The sequence below is a fragment of the Telmatherina bonti genome (assembly GCF_933228915.1).
Source record: "Telmatherina bonti genome assembly, chromosome: 6".
NCBI classification, from domain to species: Eukaryota; Metazoa; Chordata; class Actinopteri; order Atheriniformes; family Telmatherinidae; genus Telmatherina; species Telmatherina bonti.
In genome coordinates, this window is record NC_136624.1 from 27,198,298 (window position 1) to 27,219,734 (window position 21,437).

Below are 21,437 nucleotides of genomic sequence, written 5' to 3' on the forward strand. Positions count from 1 at the left end.
AAAAATACTAGCCAGTATAATAAGGTATGCAAAGATGGTTTTCATTGCAGTGGCACTATCAATCGCATTGACAGTTCTCAGACAAAAATCTGGAGAGTTAGATATGCTACCTCACTAGCATAATGTGAGACGATGTTAAATCCTGCTGCTGCAAACAGATAGTAGGGTACTTGCTCGCCTGTTGGAAGAGACGAGCATGATCATCCTGACTCACTCTGATGGAACCTCACTCTGATGGAACAAGAGGAGAGGAGAGGAGAGGAGAGGAGAGGAGAGGAGAGGAGAGGAGAGGAGAGGAGAGGAGAGGAGAGGAGAGGAGAGGAGAAATAAAGATGCCAAAGACATGTAGAATCAGAGCGAGCGACAATGCTCTCAAACACACCCACCTCAGACTATGGCTGATTCCTGACGCAGTGAGCAGAAATTGGGGCTAAAATGCAGAACACAGTTTGGACCAGCAGTCTAAATCTGAGACGGGCAGGAAAACAGAGAACAGAGAGAAGAGAGGGATGACAAAAGACTGGAAAATGCAAGATCCAATGTAACCAAGGTTACAAGGATGGAAAATGACAAAATAAATGTGCAGGCTTGGAGTCACTGAACAGAGTAGATAAAGGAAATGTCCCTCCCTTATTCCTCTTGTCAGTGTTACACACACTCTCACACACACACCTCCATTTGCACTTTCAGCATTTGAAAAGTATGCATTCAGTGAATCAGACCGCCATGTAAGAGGTAAGTGAAATTAAGGGTGGACAGGATGATCACAAGCAAACCTGAATATTAATTCTTTACATGCTGACAAGATAATTTTCAGGTTTTAGGCTAAAGTTGGTTCATGTTTAATTGAACGAGTAGTTTGTGAAGAAAGCTTTGCAAGATAACTAACTCAGGGAGAAGGAGGTTTACAGGTGTTGGCAAGCTCTAGAACAAAAAAAGTAAGATAGGCCAAACCTGCCATCCAACCAAAAATCCTCTATGCATCCCCCTGCTTGCTAAAAATGTCTTTAAACCATCAATCCATTTCAGGTCCAGCATCTTTTTTTTTTGGCCAGGCCACTCAACTTTACACAGACGCCAAGTAATTCGTTAGCTTCCCACAATAATCAATCATTTCTTATAATATATACTTCTGAATATCAAATGTATTTTTTCTCCTGGACATTGTTTGAAGCAGAAAGCAAATTTTAACAACTACACTTTCAAAGAAAGTGATTCCACTTTACTGATAGCATTTGTAAGTAATGCTAGCATAAATCAATGGCTTATAAAACCACAGCTCCCACACAGCCAAAGGAGACTGAACTTGATTGTGTTGATGTTTAAAACAATGTTTATGAAACTGACAACCTAACAACTCTTTATAAAAAGATGAAAGCGTAAATGAACGTGCAAAGGAGGTATTCTGGCATTAAGGTTAATAGCAACCCAAGATTCCCCCCATGCTACTAGGAAGATAGGGTTCCAGATACGTCTGCAGGGTTCCAGACTAACATCTTTGCATTGGCTGCATCAAACTTAAATTTTGTTCTCCCAATGAACTTGACTTTTTAAATCAAGTTCTCCCAATTTTTTACTGTTTCAATCTCTGCAGCTCATTTTGATATATTTTAAGGACTGTTACACAAGGATTACACAAAGACATTAACGGTTATTTTAGTTATAGTGACAAATGGTGTTTGGGTCTTACTCCAATTTAACTTAATTTAATGCATTACCCCAAACACTACTTTACCTTTTTGGGTAATTAAGTAAAGTAATGAATTACACTTAGAATATTAGTAACAAAATTACTTTACTATAATGTAGGGCTGCTCGATTATGGCAAATATTATAATCACGATTATTTTGACTGAAATTGAGATCTTGATTATCTAACACGATTATCCATTATCTTTAACAACATGAATATAGTTAACATAAAACTGTGGCTTTTAAACAATGCATTTATGATTCCACAAATTTTAGAAAACAAACAAATAACATGAAGCTTTGTCTTGACAAAGTGCAAATACTAATGTAAACTGAATAGATAAATATAAGTAAGGATTAAGCAATGTTGTGCGTCATGGCGTTGGGCATTATATCCGTCCAATGCACGGTTCCAAGTTGTTTAATCCACTTATACCACAAAGTAAACATATAACAAATTTGTATTCATTTTTTTACAACATTTGCTAGATATACTAAATTATACAAACTATTTCATGTTGGCCTGGATGTAGGTTTTATGCCAAACAACCGCTGTCTGGCTATAGCGCGTTTCTCTGATTCACCTGTTGAAAGACAGCTGATCTGAAACAGCTGATTAACGGGTTGCTACGGTGATGCCCCACAAGGTAGGGATATTATAGTGATTTAACTTGCCAAAATACATGTGTGTTTACACAAAAATAATGCAGCCAGTTGTCACTGACCATGGTATGTTGTAGCGAACTTTCACAACCTACTGCAGTTATTCTACATTGACCTGCAGCCGGAGCCGACTGAGACTGGCCGCCTGGGAGTGCTTTAGGACGGGAGGGACTCTCGCTGCTCATTCGTTACAGTAACTGCAGAACAATAGGTGTCTTTAAGTCAGTCGCCAAAACACCAGAAAAGTCTCTAATAAGTTCAGTAAAAGTCACTAGTCGCTTTCAACAACAAAAAAAAAGTTTCCAAGGGGGTTTGGAAAGTCGCAAAATTTGCAACAGTGGCTGAATGAAACCAAAGTGGCAGTGAGAGGAGTTTACAGCACAGCGCTGAAATGCCAGTAACACTCGATTAGCAACTGAAGACAGCATAAGAGTGAACTGCAAAGAAAAAAAAATAATCGCACCATTTATTTTCATGATTGTTGAAAACCCAGATCGTAATTGAGATTAAAATCCAATTAATCGCCCAGCCCTACTATAATGTAGTAACCTTCTTTCTTGTATTACCCAAGCCAGTTTTCCCCTGTGCGTGAAGGTCTGATATGTTGAATTACTTCACGCTTGCGCTGTTTGTGTGTGTCTTTGCCTGGACACATTGCCACTGAGATCGATTGGAGTGAGGTAACTGCTGTGTGTCCACGTCTAGATACCATTCAATAACGGTGGTTTAGAACGCTGTGGAATTTTTATTCTACTTAAATCCTTTTATTTCACTTTATAGATCAGTAGAAGGAAACTATCAGCTGCTGTGTGAAATCATGTAATCATTCTGCTATCAGAGATCTGAAAAGGCTGATGCTGTACAAGATTATATATATATATATATATATATATATATATATATATATATATATATATATATATATATATATAAATATAATTTCCTTTAGTGCACTCAGTAAAACCATACAACAGAGACTTGACCTAGAAATTAGATCTGAAGGGAGTTGCGGTTCTTCCACCACAGTGTTAATAGATCTAATTTAACAAGGTTTAGAAAAAAAATTTTTTTTGAAGCATGAATGTTAAATAGAAAAAGAAAATCAAAGTGCTAGCTTTACTGAAAGTGAACATTTCAAACTCTTAAAATGTTTAAGGTTGTGCCATATAAGTTATGAACAGAATTGGTGATAAACGGCAGCCTTGGCAGAGTCCACCAATTTACATTTATATTCTAGGAAAGTTGTCATTGTTGTTTGGCCATGTTTATTCGCCAGGATAGGATCACCAACGCTTCAACAGAAACAGATTCCACTTTCTTAGTTTTTCTTGAGCTACAAATAGTTACAATTTTTTTTAAAAATGTATATAACCTCTTCTGGGGAGACTTGATCCCAGTCAGTTCAGGTGACATACACAGACGGGGAGGCTGTGGAGCTCTTAACGCAGTAAACCTTTCTGTTCATTTTTCTCAGGTACAAGCAAATTCCACCCTATTCCATGTCTGACAACTAATTCCAGTCCGCAAATTTCACCTGTTGTTCTTCTCCACACAGGATGTCTAGGATCTTAATTTCAAACCAACACACAACACCATATACAACTTTGGATCAGAGCCAATCGGAGGTCAAGACCCATACTTTATTATAGTTTTTTTGTCACTGTGTTATTCTTCTGTGAACTTCCATGGGTAAGGTGTGACCAATAGCATGATAATAAAAGTTCTCCTCCTAGATCTTTGAAATATAAGGCGCAGCAGAACAACCAAGAAAAAAGGTTAGTCACACTCAACAAAATGGTTGCACTCTAGAGCCCTGCTCAGTTTTGGGTTTGTTTTCAGTTTGATTCAGACCAGCTTCCTTTTAATTTATGTTAAGGATCTGCCTCCCCCAATGTATATAGATATATATGTAGCAGTTCTGTTCCCTAGAGCCTGAGGGAACAGCTACAGCTTCACTGTTGCGCACCACTGTCTCTGGCCTTTCTCTGTGCACTCAAGCCCATTCACAGCATCAATTTCTTCCAGCTAGACTCCAGCTCCACAGATTGTTCTCTCCAGTAATGACACCAACCATTGCAGATTTGTGACATAATAAGATGGTGCCATTGCATTTTTTTTTTTATCTACATTCAAATGAGAGCTTTTAATGTTGTATCTGTTAAAATGAGACTGTCCTCCTCCCCAAAATGTGCCCATGTGGGAAATGTTCATGTAGACATATCTGGATTATTTGAAGAATTTGCGACTGAAAAGTTGTACGAGGAGTATAAATATCAATATAGTTTAACTCTATTTAAGTAATGGTTTATTTTAAATCATAACCAAAAGTGTGAAAAATGTCTGAGAACTGAGAATTTGTTAATTAAAACCATTCATTTTTTACTTATTTATAGCAATGATCTAATCACAGTTAGTGATTTTAAAGCATCTCTAATTGGACATCAGCCCATAAATGAATAAATATGCCACTTGCCAATTCAAGTACGATACATAAATTTTTGTCAATCTATTTTTCAATTTAATTAAATGACAGGAACGCAGCTGCAAAGTGTAGCAGGAACAAAAATTGCAGGAGAAACAAAAAAGGTAGCAGCTAACCTTCCAGACGCTGTTACTGACAATGAAATTTACTTATCGGGTTTGAAGGCTAGCATTTGGAAATATTTATGATTTTATGGAAATGAGAACGGTCAAGGCCCGGACAAGACTTCCATATTTAAAATGTTTAAAGCAAAAATAAAAAATAATAGTAATACAACAAACATGCAACAGCACCTCATAGAGAGAAAAGGCTGTTGGTTGTTGTTCCTAACTACTAATAACACATTTTTTCTACGGTAGATTTTATTGAAAAATTAGAACATACTATGAAAAATACATTTGATATGTCTTGGATGTATTTATGGTTTGGTATAAATAAAAATACCGTAGATCATTTTGCTTGGGTTCGGCAATAGACTGGTGACCTGTCCAGGGTGCACCTGCCTCTTGCCCAAAGATTGCTGGGATAGGCTCCAGCTTCCAACAACCCTTAATCAGACTAAGCAGTTCAGAAAATAAACGAATTAATTAATTTTGCTTGGTCACGTCAATTATTGGATACTGAACAGAGTACAAAGTAGTATAAAAAGTATCCACAGACTGAAAAAAAAATCTGAATAGTGAAAAAATATGCACTAAAAATTGTTTCATAATTGAATCGTAAGGTACCTCAAATGGCGCATGAATTTGTAGTAACAGTGATATAGTCATACAGCTTGCATCCATAGTAAATGATAAAGCTATGTTGCTAGCATTTGTAGCATGTGTAGTTATAGCAATATAGCTATGCTGCCAGACTTGCATAACTCAGTTGTTGGTATCTGACAACCTCCTATAGTCTCAGGTTGAGACTGAGAGAAGGGCTCCAACAGCCAAATCTAAACAACTACAAATGCAACCTCACCATGCCAAGAACAATGGAAATAGACACTAAATTCCCAGACACGCAACAGCTTAAAAGGACTGGTGCGGAGGACATTTCTATTGAACAGGTCTCTGTCTCATACATTATGTGGACTTTATCCTCAAGCTTCCTCAAAATATAAATGAAAAATACAATTTTAACTAGAAAACACTCAAGAATGCAGAAATCTGCCAAGTGGTTCAATTCCACTCATACTGTTATTTCTACATTATAGTTATACATTTATTTTATATGTATACATTTTTAGATTCTTAGATACACGGATACTGAATCCATAGTGCATGTTTATATCTCAGTTAGTTCTCTTGTAGTGAATTTTTCTGCATCGTAGTACCCAGAATTCTGTTGGGATCCGGATATATTTTTGATCATTTATGAAAACCTGTTGGGAACTTCTCCTGTATTTTTTGGCCAAGCACCCTGACCATTTACTGTGGAGTTATATACATACATAATAAAAATGTTCCTATCTTGCAATGATAATGATATTCTTCAAAAATTCTCAGATGAAGAAGGTGATCCAGATCACTCCCAAAACTTAATGGAATCTAGGAAAGACCAAAAACAACCAAAAATAAAATCATGAAAGTCTGTCTGGTAGTTTTCTGTGAAGTTGCCAAAAAGACAAATAGACCAATAAATGTTAGCAAAAGGTAAGAGCATGGTCATCTTAACTATTTTGTTCTAATTACTTCATTTGTTCACAAGTATGGTGAAGAGAAGGACATCTATGTTAACAAATACACTAAGTATTGGTTAAAATTTTTTAGTTTTATATTTTTTATACTACCGTGAGCTATTTGAAAATACCATAGCTTTCAATTAACACATTTATTGTACGTTAATGTCTTTTGTTATCTATTAATATATTTCATTATATGGGATGTGATTGTTTTTAGCAGTGTTCTTCCTTTGGTTTATATAAAAAAAAAAAAGCATTTGGTTTTTCCTCTCTTTAGTATCAAAAATAGTATTGAATATTAGTGTCAGCATTGAGTTTAAAATTTTAGCTTTGCAACAACCCAACTACTCACAAAAGTTATCTTCAAATACTTTTAACCTATCATCGTGCTGAGTGGTGTAAGGACTGGCTCTGTTCTATGTACATCTGGAGGTGCAGCCTGCATGTACTCTGTGTGTAAATGCTCTGGAGCTTTGCCAGACAATTACATAAGGAAAAGAAAGTGATTCTCCTGCAACCATGCCAGATGCTTGCACGTCTGCCTCTTCTTTCAACCTGCTCAGCTGTTTAAGAAACACTCAGGCCATTAATGTAAACCTACAGCTTAGTTTCTGTAGTCATCGAATGAAAGGCTAAAATTCTACTTGATGTAATAACAGTTCATTTGGTTTATAGATACATTAGAGCATTCTTCAGAATGAGCAATACTTTACAAATCATATTAAGCTGTACCTACTATGATCCTGGCAGATACATTTAAGCAGCACTGTGTTTATGCAGATGTTAAAATCCTGCCAGCATTGTAGTTCAGGACTGCATAAGTTACTGTAGCAATTTACTACCTTACTGGCAGAAAGGGGGCATAGTTGACAGATTCAGAGACTTTCACACCCCAATAAATAAATAAATAAATAAATAAATAAATAAATAAATAAATAAATAAATAAATAAATAAATAAAGTCACAACACACGTGATGCACTTGAATCACTGGTATGGGCAGATTACCAGTAATAGTTATAAATACAGTGGTAATTGGTGATTTAAATAAAAAATTCTTAAATAGCTCCATATATATTATCCCATCCCTAAAGTATCATGAACTGGTCTTTGATGTTAACAGCAAAAACACTGAACATAGATAAAAACACTCACAATAACTGCAAAATGTATGTAGAGAAAAAATACTTGCAAACTGTTTTTTTTTTCTTTCTTTTTTTTTTCAAAACACTGTACCATGAGGCTAGTTATTCTTTCAGCAATTGAATCTGGTGTCCTTTGGGTGTTTCAGAGGAGAAGGCCATTAGGCTTTCATTACTACAGTCTGTCTGGTCTCACTGGGATTACCGCAAAAAAAAAAAAAAAAAAAAAAAGAAAGAAAGAGAAGAAAAAACACACAGTGCAAGTGAATGCATTAAGTAAACAAAATTACAGACCGAGGATATGGGGACAGCTTATAGTCTCTCACTGTAACATGTTTACAGCTGAAGCAAGATAAAACCATTTCTATTGAATAAATGTTGGATTCTTTAAGTCACAGAAATGGTTTGACAGACTGAATGAAAAAGAAAAGAATATATAAAAAAATTCAATAATAAAAGAAAACTTCTAATATAAAATGTTTGTAGTAATCTGGGAACCCTAGAAAGTCTGACAGTATCTCAGATTGTGGTCTGCAGTATGGGCACAGGGGGTTCATTTCCGCTGAAAAGGAGTTCTGATACTAGAAACTACAGTTCAATCTGGCCAGCATGTCTTCATGTAACCGATTTGCAAGAAAGTATCTCTATTAATAAAAAATCATGCAGTGTTTTGGGAATTTAAATAGTTTAGTCCAAAGTATTTGGCGCAGTGGTTTCCTATACAGAACCGGATTTGTGATTAACGAACAAAAAACACAGTTTAAACCGGAAGACTATAGGTGTTTTGTTTTTGCAAAACAACCTCCTTTTCACGATTATCGTCCTGTGCACAGCAATATTTCAGAATTATGTGATTCAGTGCAACATGATTAGAGTTACATGAAGTATGTTAAGAGCAGATACAACTGATAATAAACCACCTCCAAAAAGTCATTACTGTGTTATCTCTGTGCCACAGTTTGGGTTAGTGGTTATATATCAACTGTTCATGTCAAGATTTGGCTGGGAGACAACCGTGGGTAATGGATTGTATGGTAATTACCATAACAGATGCGCGTAAGTTCAGATTGAAAAAAATTGGACCCATGCAGGACTCTGTCCGAAGTTGCAGAATTAATTCATTAATTCATCCCAACTACATGGCAGAGATGAGCCAATTTCACATCATCTTTTCTAGTCCAGGTCTTTTTATTTAACTACACTTCCTGCTTGTGGTAACCAAGCAGGTTTTGTGGTCGCAAAACAGGACTCACTTAGTGATGTGTGTTAGGTATAATAAGAAAATGTCTTAACACATTTAATGCAAAACAAAAAACAAGATATCCACTTTTTATCCCAGTTACCCATTTCTCCCTCTTTTTCTGTGTTCAGTCTTTTTACCATTGAAGAGTGATTTGTTTTTTAAAGCCCAAAAAGCATGTAAGCAGCGCTTTATGCCCTGTTTCTACCAACAGATTTGGTTTGTTCCAGTAAAGTCTGTTCTCTGTTGCATCTAATGCAAGCCCCTGCCATGTCACCATGCTCCCTCTAGTTTGAGCATTATGGGTGTAAGAGGTGACATGGCAGAAGAACACAAAACTCAGCTGGACATTTATTATGAAAGAGGACATCTCATCACATTTCAAATCCTACACACTTACCAGATAGTACAATTTGGATTACATTTACAAGCTATGTAAATTATATTGTGCAAAAATGTAATTCCTGAATATGACTGGTATAAGAAACCACGTTAGTGTTCCACACACTGACCTGTATGTCTGCAGCCTCAGGGAACATAGTCAGATTGAGTAATGAGCCAAAAATTAATGCTGCACGGTCAACTACGGTTGTCATCTCACTCAGAGGGAGGGGAAAAAAATCACTAAAACAATTTGATTTTAGAGAGAAGTCTAGCTCTCATCAGCTATATTAGATTATGAAACTATAAGAAAGTTCAGATCAGAACCTTTAAAGAAATTACTACAACCCATATTAAAATGATCAACTAACCATGACTTATGTCCTCTTAAAAAATAGATTATGAGGAATCCCAGATATAATTAGTGATGAATGGTTACACATTAATTTGAGTATATGAGCCATTGTGATGCTTTGCATCATTACCAGGTGAATCATAACTCAATCAGAAGGCCAGTAAACTTTTATATTTAAGCCCTTTTGTATGAGCAAAAATACCCACAATTTCTCATTCAGCAACTTTTGACCTTATAAATGTGAATATAAACATATGGTTTTAACAGATATCTAAAAATGACAACACAATTCAGGAATTATAGCCCAGACTGTTGAGGTTAAGAGACATGTACTGGTGAGAAAGATATAATGATATCATATTCAATGTAAGTTTTTCTTAATGGCAGAATGTATCAATCAAGTGATAAAATACACTATTTATTCTAACCATAAAAAGGAAGGAACTAAAGGAACTTCTGCAACCACAAACAGTAAATGCGCAACTAGTCATTGTTCATGAAAATGCACAGCATCAGCACTATTTAGTGTATTTCTTTTAATTTACACACAGCTCACAAAGAAATACAATATTCCATTCAGCAAACAAGCTAACAAAAACAATGGTCTTCCTGTTTGACTCAAAATTCTCTTTGGTACATGATAAGCCAATGTGCTTGTCCCTACAGAGTTGTTTAAACTTTATTTGTGCACAGAAACATTAATTACAACATGGTGATAAGTGGAAGTCTGGATGGCTGACTTCACTGTTCCTCATTAACCTTTGCATTTATGAATGTTGTAGATTTAAAAAGAGAAAAAATGTTTCGTGTTTGTGCAATAACCTTGTCACTTTCTGCTCTGAAAATAGTGAACATCAGCCTGTAGTTCACATTTTGTAGCTAATGGCAGGGGAAGTTTTTTTTTTTTTTTTTTTTTTTTTAAAAACTGTGTCACTGGCAAACAAAGTTCCCCGGAGTAATTAACTGGGAAAAATGACTGCTAAAAACACCTCTTTCTGTTCTACTTAAAGCATACTGTATAATCTAGAGTCTGGTATATGAGCTGTAGAGATACAACAGTATCAGGTGGTATGGCGTGCTAAATGGCAACAATAAGAAGAAGAAGAAGAAAATGCAGAAAAAATGTACTTGATTTAATTAAAAATAAAAATCCAACATGGCAATATCAGATTTTTTTGCTCAACAATTGGTCATCTTCACTGTTTTTGTAGTGACAGTTCATGATTGCATGAACACACTGCTGTTTCAATCACTTTCATTCACCATAGTAAATCTGTCTATGGAGCAGTTCCTTTTAGACTGGAACAGCACTTGTTTGTGGAAGGTCCTGGCCATCTTATACCCACTGCTTAGTTAGGGAGCCATTTTCGGGTTTGCTGAATTAGCAGCAAACCTGATTTGCATCCTTGATTTATAGTCATCTTTGGAATAAATGCAGTGTTCTCACACTTGGCATTAAAAGTGAGGTTTAATGAATTTAAGGAATAGCAAAGCTGAAAACAACCTGTATACAGTTTAGTTCCCACTGTCCCTCTAGCAGGTTTTGAGCGTTCAGGGGGCCATATGAGGGGGGGATGATTCCCACGGTCCACCAGTTTTTGTTTTATGGTACTTTAGTTCACCTTTCATATTTATTCCCCCATTTCAATGATGTACCATATTTTAAACCATAAAACATTTTAATGGCATAAAACATATTGTTGGCACAGTGACCATCACATATGTTGATTGGTGCATATGTGTTTCAAACTAAATTTTGCATAAACTGTTGTAGCACTTCATCATTAACCCTAGCAAGGTTCACCAAGTTAGCTACTCCATATAACTGGATAACATACTGCCACATTTCTGTTTGGTACAGTATTACGCAATACTGTGTGTAATTTTTGTGGATCTGTCTTTCTTTCAAAGAAAAAAAGTTGAAGTGTGCATAAATATATATGTGTGTACCCATGTCTACATTAAATGTAACTCCTTTCTAAATAGGACCATGTTCTTCCTGTGGTAGTTTTTTATGCAAATCCATCTTTGTGTCACACACTCAAACTATGCCAATGGCACCAGAAATATAAGCTCCTAAGATTCATAAATGAGTCTCATATTGTGGACTGTATACATACTTAGGATATTAATAGAGTGACAACATTTAAAAACTAAAATTAATCCAAAACCACTGTGGTTCCAAACTCTAGGAACATTTATAATTTAGATCTTAGTGCCAGTGATATCTATTTGTTACTGATAACAGGAAAAATATAACCTGTCGATACTGCTGTTGGTTGAAAACTATTACCCCTTGAAATCTATCTTTTAAAAAAAAGTCCTTAGGCCATCAATTTACATCTTCAACGTCTGCAGGCCAAAGCAAATAAAGGATCTAATCAGGAGATGCAAAGTGCAGCAGCCTAATTGCATCATTAGCTAAACCAATGACTCAGTCACAGAGACTTCAGCTTCACCCTACCCCCACCTCACCCTCCCCTGCCCCATCCAGAAATAGGGAGTCAGGCCTCAAGCCCTTTACTGTACAGCTGCTCAAGCAGAATAAATCTTACATGTTATGTGCAACAGCGCAAAATGTTAGCGTTCCAGAAATATCTAACAGAAAAACAACATTAATGAGACCGTGCTACATAATTGTCATCAAGACACTCTTTAAGCTGTGTTGTTTGTCCTTCAGGGTGTGGCAAAGATTACTTCTGTAACTCAAACAGGTCATGTAATGATGTTTCCTCTAAATGACAGGAACATTATGTATTAAATGGTTGATCATTAAAATAAACAGCAATGCAACGAGGCTGACTTTCACCCAAAATGCACCTCGAAGAAATGGTCATATAGGCACATGTGATTTTGATATGTCATTTTAAAAGTTCAAATGTCCTGATGCAATGCACTAGGAACAAAGCATCAGTCATTTTTGGCTGACGTGTGTTCCTCCTTTGCTAACATTGACTGGAAGTGGTTCAAGAGTCAGTTTCTTGGCAGTTAACAGGCGGTCTACCAGAACAGATCTTTACAATTTCCTGCTTATGTAAAATGAAAGATGAAAATAGCACCTCCAGTTCTAAGTGTCAAAGTTAAGATGCGGTCGGGCATCATCTTGATAGATCTATCAATGAGAGACTACGGTGACGCAAAGTCATTCTGCAAAATGCTGCAGCAAGTAGTGATTTCTTAATTGACCGTTTCAGAGTACACTATTTCAAGTAGTCATTGTTAAGATTTTAGGTCAAACGATTTTTAGATTGTGATATTATGAGTTTCCGTGTCGTCAGGGTTTCCATCTCGGTCTGATGGAGGACTTAACCTGGCCTGTGCCGCACTGTCAGCCACAGTCAGCGTATGCAGCACAGTCTGACTGCAGTTGCTGAGGATGGAGAACTGACGTCTCCATGTCGGGTCACATCTGCAAAGCGATCTTTCACTGTTAACATACGATGTTTCGCTGGTTTCTCTCGCTCATGAGCCCTCTGTGTGAACGCATCTCTTCTCAGTGAGCATGTACTAAATCTTACCTCGGGGCTAATTTTACTCTGCCCAGCCAATTTGAGACGCTGATGTCAATTCATTATGCCCACGGATTGCAGAGAACTTGGGGCTCACCACTCAGCTCACTTAGCAAGCTAATCATGGCTAATACAAAGAGTTCCACTTGCAAACAACTACTATTTTAATCATACAACACCTGTCCAGATTGCCGTAGTGTTATTACCGTCTCCGTATTGTGTAAAATTTGCACCAATTGATAGCTATTTACCGTCATTAAGCTTGCGTTAACATTAAATGGCAGTCTTTCACAAAGACCCCGGCGCAGTTAAATTCATGTAAGAAGAGCATAACCCTTAATAAAAGTCTAAACGACCTATACACCATCGAAAATTAATGAGGAAAGCCCAATAGGCTTACCTTTCACGAAATCCTTCTCTTCCTTCTCAACTGTAGTGAAGACCCCCTCCGAATTTTGTTGCTCCGACACAGCTACCACGCGCCGCACCTTGGCCCCACCCACTGACTATGGATGAGCAATCATTCGTTGGTTACAACATAACTGCAGCCGAGTAGAGGCTTCTCATTGGCCAGTTTACTTGCCAATCTATTCGTATTTCAGTTCCCGCGTCCAGGATAGCGCTTCATAAGACATTAGAATATGCAGCCTATAATTAGACGTCAACAAACGCCTATGAATGTGAAAACAAGTCAGTGTGACCTCCAGTAATAATATACAATAGAGAAAGACAAACAGATTTAGTCACGTTTATTTTTGACTGGTGGGGCAAGCAAAGCTGTCAAATCAATGAGGCAATTTGTGTAATAACCCATAATAAGCAAAAAAAAAATAAAAAAAAATTAAGCTTTATTGTAAAAAAAAAAAATAAATGTGAACCAATTATCTATGTTATATTTTTATTCATAACCATCTTAGATAAGCAACTAAAATAAAGGGAACCATAACCTGACAGCACTTGACAGTCACTGAAATAATAATTTATACTGTTGGTTCAAGATCCAATAATTAGCTCTGAGTAAATCCAGAACTGTGAAGAGGGCAGGGTGGCAGTGTGCAGGATTGTCGGTGAACATCGCAGGAGTCAGTCTTTCATAATAAGCGGAGCCTTAACTTGAGCTGCAACGTCAGCCCCCATAAGTTCCTCTACAATTGTCAGGGCAAACTCGAAACTGGTTCCTGGCCCACGGCTAGTGATGTAATGTCCATCCTTCTGTACTCGAGCCTCTGAATATTTATAGTGGTCTAAAAAAAGACAAAGAGCATACCATAAAGATAATGACAATTTAAGAGTTTAAAGCTACTAACTAGCAGCCATATGTGATTTAAAAGCACTGCAAGCACATGCACAGATTATCCATCAACATTTCAATTGACCCAGTTCTAGTATGTTCTGTCAAATTCCTGCATCCCTTTTCACCTCTGAGTGGTGTGCTCTGCTACTGCAGAGTAGCATTTTAACCTACAGGCAGAGGAAGAGCTAGTGCAGCTCCATCTGCTGCATTTTACAAATAATTACAACAGTGTACAATTTAAAAAGAAATAAATAATCCTACAAACACATGCTTTATATTAGGTATATTTTCTTTACCTCCAGTCATCATCTTGTCCTTCATGGCAGGATGTGTGGTGACTGTACTACCATAGCCAATGCCATGTGCAAGAAGAGCAGTAGGACCTGCAGAAGGGCAGAGCTGATAAATGTTTTGTTTGATACTTTCCTGCAGTAAAGGCACACTAAAGAGCAACGTTGCTCATGTCAGTGCTGGTTTTCATCTTTATGCAGCAGCAGGAAGCCCTTCTTGAAGCTCACACAGCAAATTAAATAAAAATACAGCAAATGAAGCACCTTTCATTTTGGATTTCAATTAATAATAAATTAATGACACATGTACAAAATATCTTATAACGCTGTGTCATAAAGATGTTCTCAACCCTGGCATTGTTTCTAAGAATACACTTGTACAGTATACAGTTTCACTTTCTCTCTAAAGACTGCAGCAGATCGAAAAAGAGAGGGGGGGGGGCTCGGGCTGAGAACATTGACTGCTGCTGCATTAACTTTGGTAATGTCCTAGCTCTGCAGTGAGCTCATCCAAAATCTGTTAATAAATAGAAAGTTATTGATCATGCTCCTTTGGCTGTCTTCCCGAGCAGTCTAAAGATCCCACTTCTCCCTGGCAGAACAGCAGACTGCCGGTTAAAGACGAGCTACTCCTGTTACAAGTCCCCACCCAGAAGACGCCAGTTTCAGAGTGAGAAGGGTAGATGCAGAAAATAAAGGAGGTGATGACTATTTTTCTGATGGTGTGATTAATATGCAGGGAAATTTCAGCATTTAAATTCTTTTTCAGTTATTATATATCATCTTTGGAGATGACACATTTCACGTTTTGGCAGAAAGGTCTTGCATTAGGCTCTTGTGAATAGAGGTTCATTAAATTGTATATTCCTCTGAGGATTCCAGTCATTTCTAGGACACCCTTCAATCTACTTTGCTGCAGTGGTTTTCCTGTCCCTATTCTACCTGTCCTTCTCATGTCCTTTCTCCACTTACAGAACCTGTCAAATAAAATCTACTGTAAGTGCTACCGGGTTTATTTTTTTCAAACATACAAGTAAACAATCTTTCACTCCAGGGTCAAGTAGGATTCACAAATGATCATAAACATGTCACACATGGCATTTATTGACTTATATTTTCAGAATGTGGTTAGAGACACTATGGAGCTTTGGCAGATTTTCTCAATGACACATCCACAAACAATAGCTAATTCAGCATCCATCCTATGTAACCTGCCCTGTACGGAGCCCTCGCTCGCCGGTGAAAGTCAGTCGTATGTTGGCTCTCGTCTTACCTCTTCCTCTGTCCCTTCCGCTCTTTCTTTTTCCCCTCTTCCTCTAATAAAGTCCTTTTGTGTTTGCTGAATCAGCAGTGCTGTGCATTCAAAACAGCTGGTGTGTTTATATCTGCACACTTCTCTTTTACATCTGCCATGTGCTTTCTCAGCCTTAGGACACTGCTGGGCAGCGACAGCTCCAGAAATGCATGCAGTACATTTATGTGACCATGCAAACAAAGCAAGTTGCAAATGTAGTGTTTTAAGGTTGCAAGGTTACACACTGCCTCTTTAAGGTGTGTGATAAGCATGTTTAGAATACAGCTAGCTACAAAAACACTAGAAAACGTCCTTGATCAATCACCAGCACAAACAATCCTCTGGGTTGCTTTTTCAGGGTGTTTTGGGTCTTTGTCCATCTGTGCAGTAAGATGCTGTCTAATCATCCTTGGAGTATTTGGCTGAGTCTGAGCAGGTAGTACACTCCTGTACACTTCACAATTCATTGGCTGCTTCCATTGCACCGCATCAAAGTAGTGCTGATCCAGGCCATTGTACATCATGCAGACTAAAGCCATTGCACCATCTCCATGTGGTTTACAAAAAAATCATTTGAGATCCTCCATTTCATTCCACTGCATTATCATAATGAAAAATGATTAAATTAATCTGTGTATAGAATGTCATTTGACTATTTGTTTTTTTTAAGAGACTTTGCCCAATCTTCAGGGTTAGTAATTGTTTGCACTTGTGGAAAATCCTCTGAATTTGGTCCTGCCAAGCAGTCTGTTTCAGATAATAAAATAGAAACCTCCTGAACAGTGTTGTACACCTAAAATGATGTTGAGAATGGAGTTTTCTTTACCATTTTTTTCAGGAAAGAATCATAATTATTTACCACTGCTCTCTATACTGACTTGTCCTGTAATGGAAAAATGGATCACACAGGAGTCTGAAACTTGTGATCACAACAAATGTCCCAAAATGACTATTTTCATTTCTTCTTTCACTGTGTGAAGGACCTGTTTTACTTGCTCTTCTTTCTACTACATGTTGTTCACCAACAGCTACAACTCTGAACAAAATTTACAAATTGATCCACAAAATATTTTAATTACATTTCATTTGAGCCCCCAAAAAACTGAAAGACAGACAGCTAAAATGTGTAAACTTTTCCAGAAATTTAGATGAAATTACCCTCAAATGAAGCTAAAAGTGTGTTTTCTATGTTCACACTTATTATGCAACTGTAACTTGAATATGTTCTTAAAAAAAACACAATAAACGTGCATTTTTCTTGACCGCCTACATCATATCACATTAAAAAACAAGATGTTCAAGTTAAAAGGTCATATTATTCAAGCTTCATTCCATATAAAGACATCTGTAACACAGACTGGCTCTGCATAATTAGCACCAGTTTGTTTTTGCAAATGGTACCTGCACAGATGGCTGCAATCAGGCCTTTCCTACCATCTTGATCCTTCAACACCTCCTTCACAGCGGGAGACTGCAAGAGAGCATGGAAATCAGAGGAACAGCGAGTCATTTGCAGGCCACGTGATTTCACTGTGCATTTACGTGCTGTATAATTTTAACATAAACAGACTGGCAATGTGTTTAATACCCATCACACAGATGAGAAAATAAGAAAAATGAAACGAGAGAGAGAAAATGTTCCAGTACAAACAGGTTCATTAAATAAAATGCATAACATTATTTCAATCACATATATATTTTAACTGAATTACTAATCTTTCATATTCAATTTAATACAACTCTAAAAAGATTATAAGTAGAAATGTGAAAGGATAGAGATCTGCACTTCAAAAGTACAAAATAAGTATTGAAAATGTACTTAAATTATTCATATACATTTTTATCCTTCAGGATAACTTACTTTAAAACCATCCACGGTTAACCAATCATGTTTTGCATTGACAGAGAGACTGTAGCTCTTCCCGTTTTGCACTGGGTGTAAAGCAGCAGTGTTTCCTCTACATTACTTTACATATAGTGGGGTCTCCTGTCAAAACCCACCACCCACTCTACACAGACAAGTTCATTTATCTTTATCTCGTTTTCTGTACAGCACCAAGTCACAACAGAAGTAATTTCAAGAAACCTTTCCTCTACAACAGGGTTATACTGTGTTCTTTCCTTCAAATTTATCTGATTCACATGACGGCATGTCACAGATGATCTCTGTCCATCGCGGCATTCTGTCATGATGCCACACAGACATGTACAGAAACACACACATTATATTGCCAGAAGTATTCACTCAACTATCCAAATAATTGTATTCAGATGTACTGATCGCTTCCAAGGCCACAGGTGTATTAAATCAAGCACATTGACATACAGACTGCTTCTACAAACTGCTTTTTTAAGGATGTTTTCTGTGCAACAAGCCCAGTCAAGTAAGTACACTCCACAGTCAACTGTCAGCAGTATTATAGCAAACTCAAGCCATTGAAAACAGCAGCAGCTCAGCAAAAATGAGAGTGGTGTCAAGAGATGCTGAGGTGCATAGTGTGCAGAGGTCTTTAACTGTCAATCGCTATACAAATATTTCAGGGTTTTATATATATTATATATATATTGGGGTGAGACTTTAATGCGTTAATTACAATTACAGAAACATTTATGTGTTGAAAATATAATGCATTTAAATGCGGAACCTTTGTCAGAGCACAAATTCCAAGTACGCCGATTATACTGATGCACACACTACTTCCACTATTAACTTAACCGCATTGGTGCTATATTTAGAGATGTTTCAGACCCTTCAGTGAGTTTATCTAAAGACAAAATGAGCATCAACAAGTCTAGCATCTTTTCAGGAACCTCTGGTGAGTAACAATGAAGGAACATGTAGTTTTCTCTACTCCGTTAGCAGCAGCTGCGAAGCCCTCTATCCCCCCTCCTAACGAACACACGTAGCTCAGTCCTCTTGCAGCTCCAAGCTGCAGTCAAAGCAGGAGGTGATCACCTCTGTTGCATGATCAGACTGAAGTTTACGCTGGTTAATTCGTCCTGGCTTACTGTCTGATATTAATGTCTATTAATGAAGAGTGTGGATTAAACATTTATATGGTTAAAATTACTGTAACAGGCTGTAGACTCTTAATAAGAGAATAACTGGAGCTGCAGTTGCTAGTTATTGAAAATGGCACTTTAAAGTTGGGTCTGTTCACTTTTGGCCAGGGGGGGGGGTTTCTTTTTACTGTTTCAAAGTTAAATTCATTTATCCAGACATTAATAGAGTTTGAGTTTATTATATTAATATCTTTTACAGTTATTTGATTTAATAATTGTTTAAAATCCATTTAAATGCTACTTTTTAGGGCAAATTTCGTTATGTGATTAAAATGCCTTTAATCAAGAATCACCAATTACAGAATCTGTAATTAATTAGCTACATTTTTTAGATCGAGTTCCAGCTCACACACACACATTATATCCATCCATCCATCCATCCATACACTCATTTTTATTTTATATATTTAAACTTTATCATTGTTATTGGTGTGGACTCATTACTGTGGACTTTTGAGGAAAGCCTGAACCTCCTCCATAGAACAAGTTGTCAAAAGACAGATACGTGCATTGTCAACAAATAAGAGCATGAATAAGTATTTCTCACCTCAGCCAGATTCTGTGCCCCTGGCATCCCTCCAGGCAGAAGCACTACATCATATGGGCCCTTGAAAACACAAAACAGACGACAGCCAAGCTTTGACATCACAGAAATTTGTCTCTTCCAAAGAGTCCCCAAACTATCATCTCACTACATAATAATGGTGCAAATTAGTTACATCAGTAGTTGAGGTTTTGATTTATTGTGTCACTGCTTGTGGCTATTTTCACCCCACCTGTTTGCTGGCTTCCTCCAGACTAGCATCGGGACAGATGACGACGTTTCTGCTGCACTGGACTGGCTCTTTTCCCGTCAGACCTGCCACTGTCACCGCTATCTGCGGATATAAAAAGAAATAGTGTTGAGCTGGACTTTGACATTTAACTTGGTCTCTATCTGCACTCGCTGCAAAGGTTATTAGACCGTCTGCAGTTAGCAAACCTATGAACAAATAGCAGACTGACTTTTTTCCTACAGAGAAAAGGTTGTTGAAACTATATTGTTCGTTAGTTGAGTTATGCTAGTACTGTGTAACTTTAGCATATTGCAAACTCAAATACTGTTCTACATGATTGTCTCCATTTTCAGTGTGGTAAATACACCATTAAAATAGTATTTAAATGATAAAGTTAAAATCATAATGGTGTAGCGATCCAGCGACCATGGGGCAGCCTATTTTATTTAAAGCTAGCAGGCTAAGTTGCTAACTGCTAGCATATAGCATGTCATCAAGGCTGCAGACGAGTACAAACCCCAGCTCTGCGCATTATGTCGATAGGAATAACCGTTTCCATTTCTTCTGCACCTTTAGACAATATCACTAATGCCCTCTTTCCTGCCATGGTTAGCTTGAGCCTGTGATTCTGCAGGTGCAAAGACGCTATAACTTCAGTGCGCAGGAGAGAAAATTCAGGCACTGAGCGCCAGGCATGCCCGACAAGGTGGCTTGCCAGATTTCGTCTCTCTATCCCCCTTTGTGGACACAATCTACCTCCAGGTTCGTGCCCCTCAGAACTCACTTCATGAATCTTCATTTTTCCAGATGAGGAATGACAGTCTTGTCATAAATTATGAAACAAATCTTTGGATTAAAATTGCATGACAATAATATAAGTAATAGATACAACTGCAATCACTATGAGGACATAACATGAATAAAAACATGACCTCCTTGGTGAGGTGAATATGTTTCTGGCCTCAGAAAATACAAAATTATCAGCTATAAAAAGTGTAGCTTGAATTTTAGTTTAACTGAGAATATGCACTATTGCATATCTTAATTGTTGCCATTTTGAACCACTTTGCATTTTGTCAGAATGTTTTAAATCTGTGACTAAATTAAATGAGTAAATCATGAGGCACAATCATGGCAACAAATTTAAGACCCAGTATCCTGAAACTCTGATCAGTTTCTTTATCAATCTTTAAATCTTATTTGTCTCCTGAATAAATGATAACACACTGATAGAGCTCTACATTACATTGTATTCTTGAGGTCAATTGTAAATTATGGAATCCAAGATTGGAAACAATCTGGGCACATAATTTTGAAAATGGTGGAGACATACTCCTATCAAAATAATTCCCAACCAGTTCTGTGCTTTAAATGGTCATTTGGAATCACGCTTTGTTAAAAAAAGAAAAGGAAAAAAAAAAAAAAAAAAAAAAGTGAATCCATGCAATCAACATCCTTTTTATCCTGTTCAAGAGTTCAGAGGACACAGCAGAGCCCAGCAGAGTAAATACCTGGACAGGCAGCAGAGAATCAACCAAGAGAAACAAATGCTATGATGACGATAATTACTTTCAATTTAGAGTCATCAATA

The 21,437-nt window shown here is 37.1% G+C and overlaps 2 protein-coding genes across 3 annotated transcripts in view; both read right to left on the reverse strand.

Annotated features, from left to right (window-relative positions):
* kcnab2a (potassium voltage-gated channel subfamily A regulatory beta subunit 2a) overlaps window positions 1-13,625 on the reverse strand; it is a gene marked incomplete at its 5' end in the record, with an annotated part of 90,802 nt that extends 77,177 nt beyond the window's left edge. For both annotated transcript variants that reach the window (XM_079243001.1, XM_079243000.1), the window contains one exon: window positions 13,530-13,625. The remainder of the gene's footprint in view (window positions 1-13,529) is intronic.
* Window positions 13,626-13,863: 238 nt separating this feature from the next.
* Window positions 13,864-20,552, reverse strand: park7 (parkinson protein 7). Its single transcript, XM_079242395.1, has 6 exons — window positions 20,364-20,552; window positions 19,847-19,948; window positions 19,618-19,677; window positions 17,409-17,478; window positions 14,720-14,806; window positions 13,864-14,373 (listed from the first exon to the last, which is right to left on the reverse strand). The coding sequence occupies exons 1-6, from the start codon at window positions 20,451-20,453 to the stop codon at window positions 14,213-14,215; spliced, it is 570 nt and encodes a 189-aa protein (XP_079098521.1). The 5' UTR covers window positions 20,454-20,552; the 3' UTR covers window positions 13,864-14,212.
* Between the last annotated feature and the right edge of the window lie 885 nt (window positions 20,553-21,437).

Bases quoted from the DNA above. Each gene is read 5' to 3' on its own strand.
- park7 (XM_079242395.1), bottom strand. From the start codon at position 20,453: ATGGCAGGAAAGAGGGCATTAGTGATATTGTCTAAAGGTGCAGAAGAA. The intron at 14,807-17,408 runs GTACCATTTGCA...GCCCTTCTGCAG, and splicing joins GATTGCAGCCATCTGTGCAG to GTCCTACTGCTCTTCTTGCA. The intron at 14,374-14,719 runs GTAAAGAAAATA...GTCTTTTTTTAG, and splicing joins GGACAAGATGATGACTGGAG to ACCACTATAAATATTCAGAG.